Source organism: Galeopterus variegatus, unplaced genomic scaffold, assembly GCF_000696425.1.
Source record: "Galeopterus variegatus unplaced genomic scaffold, G_variegatus-3.0.2 Scaffold2722, whole genome shotgun sequence".
NCBI lineage: Eukaryota > Metazoa > Chordata > Mammalia > Dermoptera > Cynocephalidae > Galeopterus > Galeopterus variegatus.
In genome coordinates, this window is record NW_007728833.1 from 234420 (window position 1) to 244409 (window position 9990).

The 9990-nt window shown below is 39.6% G+C and overlaps 1 protein-coding gene across 1 annotated transcript in view; it reads left to right on the forward strand.

The window, feature by feature from the left end:
* LOC103598729 (ATP-binding cassette sub-family A member 13-like) overlaps positions 1 to 9990 on the forward strand; it is a gene marked incomplete at its 3' end in the record, with an annotated part of 258136 nt that overhangs the window by 216264 nt on the left and 31882 nt on the right. Inside the window, exon 25 of the mRNA XM_008582776.1 lies at positions 1349 to 1499. Coding sequence (XP_008580998.1) covers positions 1349 to 1499 — 151 coding nt within the window. The remainder of the gene's footprint in view (positions 1 to 1348; positions 1500 to 9990) is intronic.

The following is a 9990-nucleotide window of genomic DNA, read 5'->3' on the forward strand; positions in this document are numbered from 1 at the left end:
GAAAGGAAGAATGTTGGAGACAATAAGTGAAGGTAAAATAAAGTTGTTTATATTTGTTATTGTTAGTGAATCTAACAGGTAACAGTTTGTTCAAAATAATAATGTCAAGAGTGTACTCAGTGATTATATCTGATGGCTAAATGAAAGGAATATCAACAATGTTGTCAGTAATGGGAGGAAGGAATTAGGAATAGGTATATTAATTTCAGACAGAACAGGCTTCAGAACAAAGAAAATTATCAGTGATAAAGTGGCGCATTGAATAATGATACAGGAGTTAGTTCTTCAAAAAGACATAACGATCCCCAACATGTATGTGCCTAACAACAGAACATCAAAATACATGAGGCAGAACTTACAGAAGTGAAAGAAGAAATAGATGAATCCACTGTTGTAGCTGAAGACTTTAACAACCCTCTATCAGAAATGGGCAGGTCCAGCAGGCAAAAAATCTGTGAGGACATATTTGAATTTAACAGAACCATCAATCAGGTGGTGCTACGGATTGAATAGTTTTTCCCCCTTTCCCAACTTCATGCGCTGAAGCCTTAACCCCCAATGTGATGCTATTTGGAGACAGGACCTTTGGGAGGTGACTGGGTTTAGATGAAATCTTGAGTATGGGGCCCCCATGATGGGATTAGTGTTCTTACGAGAAGAGGAAGAGAGACCATAGCCATCTCTCTCTCAAGCATGTGAGGATACAGCAAGAAGGTCGCCATCTGCAAAGCAGAAAGAAGGCCCTTAGTAGACACCTAATCTGCCAGTGCCTTGATCTTGGACTTCCCAGCCTCCAGAATTGTGAGGAACAAACGTTTTATTGTTTAAGCCAGCCAGTCTATGGTATTTTGTTATAGTAGCTCAAACTGACAAAGGCAACTGAATATAATTAACCTTTATGGGATTCTTTATCCAATGACAACAGAAATCGCATTGTTCTCAAACTCACATGGAACATTCACCAAGATAGACCACATTTTGAACCATAAATCATAACACATTTAAAAGAATAGGAATTATCCAAAGTATGCTGTCAACTATTTTCCTATATATCTGCAATGAATAATTGAAATTTGAAATTAAAAGCACACCATCATTTACATTTTCCTGCATCTGCTGTTTCTCAGTTGCATTTAGCTCATAATAATCTGTATGCTAAAAAGGCATATTTTGGGGTGGCATATTCTGGTCCCTTTCAGTTCTCATTAATTGAATTTTTTATGTGAAATAAATTAATTGTGTTAAACAGACAGAAGTGGGCTTCTTATTGATGAGTCACATTTAAGAACTGGGTTGATGCTCGTTTGGGAAGCCTGCTGTTCTCAGCCTGTACTACTTCTCTACGCAGAGATGACGTGGATCTATCTTCTGCTGGCATGGCAGGTGTTCTCATTGGCTACTGTCCACAGCAGGACGCCCTGGATGACCTTCTGACTGGGTGGGAACATCTCCATTATTACTGCAGCCTACGTGGGATTCCAAAGCAGTGCATCCCTGAGGTAAGTGTCCCTGGGGTTTTGCAGAGAAAGGGACCTGCTGAGGAATGCTTGGTGAACACTTCCAGCACCAATGCAAGTCTGTCACCCTATGACCAAAAAGAACCATAGCATCAGATAAACTTACCTGAAAGATGTTTGGCAATATGATCATACTGAAGAAAAGTTGAAAATATGTTCATTGTATTTATTTTATATATTTAAAATGTATCTGTGTAAGGATAGCATGTGGTAGGAGTTAAAGCATAAATAACGTAATTTGTAACTTTGTATCCATTGCTTTTTTCTCCCTCTAAATACCTTTTACATTAACTAGACTACTTATTTGTATTAAGGAACAAATATTATAAACTCCATATCCCTAGGGCTTACAGAGGAGTGGGAACAGAGTATATGTGGAATTTGGGGGGTTATTGGAATAAATGACTTCCTGATGAGTGGGCTTGACAGTTCTCTGCCTGGGGGTTCTTTCTGGGTGTCCTCAGGGGAATGAAGAAGTGGCAGAAATGGCAGGACCCGCACCCCTCAATGTCTGGGAGAGGAGGGAGAGGCAGGTGGAACAGAGGGAGCAAGAGGCAGCTGCCATTTCTCCTGTTGCACGCAGTGGTCAGTGAAGCAGAGCAGACAGCCTTGACTGACACCTCAGAGGGCATTGCAGATACAGAGCCCCAGGAATTCCAGTTACTGAAGGCACATTTTCACCTTTTCTGCACCATCTTGTAGAGAGTCTGGGGAGCTCCTTGGATTTCTGTATTCTGGACTAGGAGCAAAAATAAGCAGCTTATGTGGTGCATTTTCAGTTACGTTGTGCTGGAGTTGGAACATCACAGGACCCAGAGGAGACAAAACTAATAGTCGTTGACTTCACTGGTCTGTGAAAATTCATTCTCTGTGCTGTTGTGGTAATACTTCAGCCTGTGTTTCTTCTGTATGCTCTGTAACTAAGTGAAACTAGAACAGAATCTATCCACATCATTGCAGGGACCTTGGCCGCCTTTACCCATCTCCGATCTTAGTAAAGCAGAGATAACTGACCATCCCACTGGAGACGTGCTCATGGCAGTTAAACAGCTATTGGAATCCAGGACTAATTATTGGCTCAGTCTTTAATAAGCGTTCATCTCTGGCAGCTCTCCCTTGTTAGTTTTTGATTAAAGAGTTGGATGCTTGGCAAAACTCGAAGCTGGCCCCTTGGTTGTCCAGGGAAAATGTGCCTGTGAAAATGTACTTGTTAATATAGTAAGGCCTGGTGCTTCCTGTCCTGAAATTGCCTCTGATACTCAGCTGTCTTACAGCCTTGTTCTTCTGAACTGCTCCACTGAGAAAAGGTATTTTAACAGTTACCGTTCAGGAACTGGCTTGATTTTTTTTGATAAAACTGGAACTGATATTGCAGACAGTATTGCTACTTGTTTGTTCAAAGGTTTCTAATATGTCAGAACACTTCCACCTGTTCCTAAAGGAGTTAGCTCCCTTTCTGGTAAATTTCTCTTCTATAAGTTTTGGGAATATTTAAAATGTAGAACAGGTATATCCATTCTGTGGTGCTTGTCACAAGGTGACCAGAAGGGATTATTATAAAATAACAGAAAACAATCATTTTTAGCTAATATTTCAATATTTATTCTAAGTGTGGTGCTTGTCACAAGGTGACCAGAAGGGATTATTATAAAATAACAGAAAACAATCATTTTTAGCTAATATTTCAATATTTAACAGCAACCATATGAAATAGATAGATGCTTATATGTAACTTACCCAAGTCCCATGGCTAGTATGTGGCAGAGTTTTGTTTTGAAACTAGATAAACCTGCTCCAGAATACATGTTCTTGATTAAGGCACTACCATGACACTTAGTATATTCAGATTGCAAGTTGTGTGAGGTGGAATTCCTAGTGCCATTAACAACTCAGCCTTATTTTTTATGTCCCTGGGGTGGCCTTAGAAGTGGATGGACACTGTGCAGTTACTGCATGGCTCCTCTAACGTGGAGCTCCTAGTATTGATTTACTTTCCATTGGGCTAGAGTTGAGCCTGACACGTGGGCCTGAAATCCAGGCCTCCAGGACTTGTAGATAGGGAATGTAGTTTTTTCCCGGTTTATCTGTTGCTCATATTGGTTCTTTTCTCCAGGCTTCCATCTCTCCTTTTCTTTTTCTTACTGAAAGATAATTGATTAAACGTATTTGTGGGGTACAGAGTTGAGTATCAATACTTGTGTACAATGTGTGATGATCAAATCAGGATAATTAGCACATTCTAATCATTCCTTGTGTCCATTAACCAGTTCTTGCTAGCCTTTCTCTACCTCTCCCTTTGCCACCTCAAGTGACCACAGCTCTGTTCTCTCCTTCTGAAAGTTCAACACATTATTTTTATTCAAACATTTATGTTGACTCCATATCCGGGCTATTGTAAATAGAACTGTGATAAACATGAGTGTGCGGGTATTCCTTAATGTGATGATATCCGTTCCTTTGGGTATAAACCCAGTAGTGGGATTGCTGTACTGTATGGTAGTTCTGTCTATAACTGTTTGAGAAATCTCCATACTGTTTTTCCTAATGGCTTTACAGTCCGACAAACAGTGCAGGAGGGGTCCCCTTTCTCCACCTCCTCGCCAGCATTTGTTATTCCTTGTCTTTTTGATAATAGCCAGTCTGACTGGTGCACAATGACATGTAAATGTGGTTTTGATTTGCATTTTCCTGATGTTTAGTGATATTGAGAATTTTTTCATATACTTGTTGGCCATTTATATGCCTTCTTTTGAGAAATGTCTATTCAGCTCCTTTGCCAAACTTTTAATTGGGTTATTTGGCTTTTTACTGTTAAGTTGTTTGAGTTCCTTGTGTATTATGAATATTAATCCCCTGTTGGATGTATAGTGTGCAAATATTTTCTCCCATTATGTAGGTTGTCTTTTTACTCTGTTGATTGTTTCCTTTGCTGAGCATAAGCTTTTTAGTTTCAAATAATCCCATTTGTTTATTTTCTGTTTTGTTGTTCATGTTTTTGAGGTCTTATTCATAAAGTTATTTTGCCCACTCCTACATCCTGAACTGTTTCCTCTGTGTTTTCTTTTAGTAGTTTTATAGTTTCTGATCTTATATTTAAGTCTTTAATCCATTTTAAGTTGATTTTGTTATATGGAGAGTGGTACAGGTCTAGTTTCATTCTTCTACACGTGGATATCCCATTTTCTCAGCACCATATGTTGAAGAGGTTGTCTTTTTCCCAATGTAGGTTCTTGGAACCTTTGTCAAAAATCAGCCAGCTGTAGCTATGTAGGTTGATTTCTTGGTTCTCTACTCTATTCCATTGCACCATGTGTCTGTTTTTATACCAGTACCATGATGTTTTGGTTAGTACACCTTTGTAGTATAATTTGAAGTCAGGTCATATAATGCCTCCTGTTTTATTTATTTATTTATTTATTTATCTATCTATCTACCTATCTTTCTTTCTATCCATCTATCTCTATCCATCTATCTATCTATCTATCTATCTATCTATCTATCTATCTATCTATCTATCTATCTATCATCTATTTACCTCAGTATTACTTTGGCTGTTTGAGGTTTCCTGTTGTTCCATATGAATGTTAGGATAGTCTTTACTATTTCTGCGAATAATGTCATTGGTATCTTGATGAGGATTGCATTGAATCTATAGATAGCTTTGGGTAGCATGGACATTTTCACAATGTTAATTCTTCTAACCCAAGAGCATGGGATGTCTTTCCATCTTCTGGTGTCCTCTTTATTTTCTTTCAGCAGTGTTTTGTAGTTCACATTGTGGAGATCTTTAACCTCCTTGATTAAATTTATTCCTAGGTATTTTATTATTTTGGTTGCCATTATAAATGGGCTTGCTTTCTTTATTTCTATTCCTGCTAGTTCGTTATTGGAGTATAAAAATGCTACTAATTTTTGTGTGTTGATTTTGTACCCTGCATCTTTATTGAGTTAATTTATCATCTCTAGAACGTTTTTGGTAGAATTTATACATTTTTCTGTGTATAGGACCATGTCATCTGCAAACAGGGACAGTTTGACTTCATCTTTTCCAGTTTGGATGCCCTTTATTTCTTTCTCTTGCCTGATTGCTCTGGCTAGTATTTCCAATACTATGTTAAAGAGGAGTGATAAGAGTGGGCATCCTTGTTTTTTTCCTATTCTTAATGGAAAATCTTTCAACTACTCTCCATTTGAGATGATGTTGGTGGAAGGTTTGTCATAAATGGCTTTTATTATATTGAGATACTTTCCTTCTATACCTATTTTGTTGAGAGTCTTTATTGTGAAGGGATGTTGAATTTTGTCAAATGCTTTTTCTGAATCTATTGAGGCAATCATATGGTTTTTGTACTGGATTTTGTTGATGGGGTGTATCACATTTATTGACTTGGATATGTTGAACTATCCTTGCATCACAGGGATGAATCCCACTTGATCGTGGTGTATAATATTGTTGGTAAGTTGTTTTATTCTCTTTGCTAGTATTTTGTTGAGGATTTTTGCATCTATGTTCATAAAGAATTTTGACCTTTAGTTTTTTTGTTATGTTGTAGTTGCTTTATCTTTGTCTGGTTTTGGTATTAGAGTGATGCTGGCCTTATTTGGGGGAATAAGTTTGGATGAATGGCCTGTCTTTTAATTTTCTTGAATAGTTTAAAAAGGATTGGTATTAATTGTTCTTTAAAGATTTGGTAGAATTCAGCAGTGAAGCCATCCAGTCCTGGCCTCTTTGTTTGGAGACTGCTGAATACTGCTTCAATCTCATTGCTTATTATTGGTCTGTTCATGTTTTCTATTTATTCTTGGTTCAGTCTTGGCAGTTTGTATGTGTCCTGAAATTTATCCATTTCCTTCATATTTTCAAATTTATGGCATATAGTTGCTCATAATAGTCTCTAATGATTCTCTGTATTTCCATGGTATTGGTTGTAGTATCTCCTTTTTCATTTCTGATTTTTGTTATTTGCGTGTCCTTTCTTCTTTTTTTTAGTTAGTCTGGCCAATTTCTTGTCTGTTTTGTTTATCTTCTCACAAACCAACTTTTTGTTTCATTGGGTTTTTTGTGTGTGTGTTTCGTATTTTTGGTCCCTATTTCATTTAGTTTTTCTGTGATCTTAATTATTTCTTTTCATCTCCTAGTTTGGGTATTGGACTTTTCTTAATTTTCTAGTTCTTGGAGATGTAATATTTGGTTGTTTATTTGAAGATGGAATGTCTTTTTCCATCCCTCCATAATTTATCTTTGTCTTTATTGATGACATGAGTTCCTTGCAGGCAGAATATAGTTGGTTCTAGTTTTCGTATCCATTCATCTAGTCTATATCTTTTAAGTGGGAAATTTGATCCATTTACATTCAGAGTTGTTATTATAAGGTATTGCCTTATTCCTGCCATTTTATCAATTTCTTTATGGTTGTTTTAACTTTCCTTTGTTCATTTCTTTTCCTTTTATTGTTTATCTTTGTTGTTTGGTGGGTTTTTTGTAGTGATGGGATACATTTTCTTTCTCTTTCTCATTTATGTATCTGTTATGCTAGAGGGTTTATTTGTTCTCATGTATTTATGGTGACATCTAACTCTCTTTTGATTCCAGATGTAGAACTCCCTTGAGGATTTGTTTACAGGCTAGTCTTGTGGTGATGAATTCCCACAGTTTTTGTTTGTCTGGCAAAGATACTATTTCTTTTCCATTTCTGAAGGAAAGCATTTCTGGATAAAGTATTCTTGGTTGGCAGATTTTTCTTTTAGCACTTTGAATATGTCCTCGCACAATCTCCTGGCCTGTGGGGTTTCTGTTGAGAAGTCTGCTGTCAGCCTGATGGAGATTGCCTAATAGGTGATTTGATGCTTTTTTCTTCCTGTTTTTAGAATTCTTTCTTTGTCTTTGTCTTTTGATAATTTGCTTATAATGTGTCTCGGGGAGGTCCTTTTTGGGTTGAATCTTGGGATCTTTGAGATTCTTCGATCTGTAAGATTGTATCTCTCGTAATAGTTGGGAAGTTTTCAATGCATTTGAAAATAAGGTTTGAAGGCCTTTTGCTTTCTCTTCACCTTCTAGTACACCCATAATATGGATGTTTATCTGCTTAAGGTTCTTAGAAAGGTCCCACAGGTTTTCTTTATTTCTAAATATCTTTTTTTTTTTTTTTTTTTTTTTTTTTTTTTTTTTTTTAGTCCAGCCGTGCTAATTCAAAAAGCCTGTTTTCTAGTTCAGGCATTCATTCTGCTTGTTTTAGCCTGCTGCTTATGTTCTCAGTTGTATTTTTTATTTTGTTGAATGAATTCTTCAATTCTGCACTTCTGCTTGAAATTTTTTATTGTTTCTTTCTTTTTGTTAAATTTCTCATACATGTCCTGGATTTTCTTTATGACTTCATTGTGATTTATGTCTACTTCTTCATCCACAATTTTGATTTTCCTTAGTATTGCCCTTTGGGATTCCTCTTCAGATGATTTGTTGATTTCCTGCTGTTTGGAGTCTGGTTGAAGAATTTTTGTCTTCTTTGTGGGGAGTCACATTTCCCTGTTGTTTTCATAGTTCTAGTATCTCTGGACTGATGTCTGGGCATCTGGTGGTATAGTTGCTTATTTTAATTATAGGAGTGGTTTTTGAATGGAGAGACTCTTTCCTGCAGAAGTTTTCTGATAGAAGTTTCCTATATCGACTGTTGATATAGAAAACTTCTGCAGGAAAGAGTCTCTCCCTTCAAAAACCACTCCTAGAATTGGGCATTTTGAGTTTGGACCTGGGTAAGTATGGTAGTGCAGCCTTTGAGTGATTTCTTCAACTGTATTCAATTTTGCCGTTGTTTGTGACTTTGTGGTCTAGCTGGTGGGGCCCATGGCACTTTCTCATTGGGGTGGATTTCTTGTTAGGGTGGGTGATATGCTGTCAGTGAGTGAGCAGGTGTACACTTTTGCAGTCGGTACTGATTGCTCTGTAGAAGGCCACTGGATCAGCTGATGAGTCTGGAGAAAGCCTGCATGGATGCCATGGGACCCAGGAGCTCTTTAGAGCTGTGGAGGGCTATGGCAGGAGGAAGGACCACCATTGTGCTGGCTGTCTGCATGAGCACCTGTTGACTCGGTATGTACATGGATTGTGCAGGGGTGGTGCACATACATGTGGAGAATAATTGCTTGCTGCTGGCTTCCCCACCTAGCTGGTCTGCCTCCCTGCCCTGAGGGGGAGGAGAGGGAGTGTTTCATGGGCTCAGATGCTGGGGTCTCAGTCCCTCTGTCTGGCCTAGGCTCCAGGCAGCCAGGGATGTGGTCCTGCAGTCACCCTTATAAATGTGTGTACAGTCATAGAGGGAGGTGGGACTACTATTGGGCTGGCTGTGGGCTGGTGAAGGTATTTGTGGGTTTGACAGGTCCACATGGTTGTGGTCCTACCAGTGCCCATGCAAACATCTGGAGGGCTGTGGGAGGAGACAGAGTTACCACCAGAATAGCTGTAGGCCAGTGCAGGCACTGGTGGGTTCGACATGTTCAGCAGGTTTGGCAGGTCTGCAGGCCACACAGAACAGGCTGAAAATGTAAGGAACTACCATATCTTCATGGTTTTTCTGCTTTTACCTGGTATCCCTATTCACTTGGGAGAGGAGGGGATGTCCCATAGGTTGTGATGCTGCAGACTCAGTCTTTCTGTCTGTCCTGTGCTCCAGGAAGCCTAGGCCGTGATCCTGCTGGTGAAGTGTGAATACAGTAGAATGTAGGCAAGGACTCCGGACAAGGGGAGTCAATGTCATTGGGTGCACTCCTGCTGTGGGTTTGGCTCAAAGATGGCTGCATCTCATCCGCTCAGGGCAGGAGGGGTTTTTCTCTTCTTTGGCTTCTGCTGAGAGATTATGCAGCTACGCTAACTCCCAGCTACTCTCCAAGTGGGCACGGGTCCCAAATAGACTGGGAGATGGTCTTGTGGTGGGGCCACTGGTATTTGTGGCAGCAGTGGACATAACTGGGGTCTTTTCCCACTTACTTCTCTCCACCTGATTCTCAGCTGGTCCGTGTGGTGAGGCAGAGGCTGGATGCCCTGCCGTGCTCTCTGGGGTGCCATTCTGTCTTCCACGCTTCTGTTCATCACTCTCCTGGTACTCTAAAGTGTATTTCATCAGTTGTTCCTGTCAAAATATATTTGTTTGTCTGTTGTTTTGGTCTCTTTTTGTGGAAGGGGAGCCTAGTACCAATCCTTTCTAGTTGGCCATCTTGGGGAAAACAAAACAAAACAAACTGCCAGTTTTCTTCAGTATCCTGTGGGCAGCCACCACTGTGTCCTCTGTGATTCCAGAGGGAAACCCCCTTGTGCTTGCTGGGAGGGTCCTATCCAGCCCAGCCCCACAGCCCATTTCCTCTGTCCCTCAGATCCTCACAGCTCACGCTTTGTGCCGAGCTTCACTGAGCTCTAGGGACCACAGTCCACATGTCCTCCAGCCTTATGGTTGCTTCTGTGTATAGTCATCACTCACTCCCC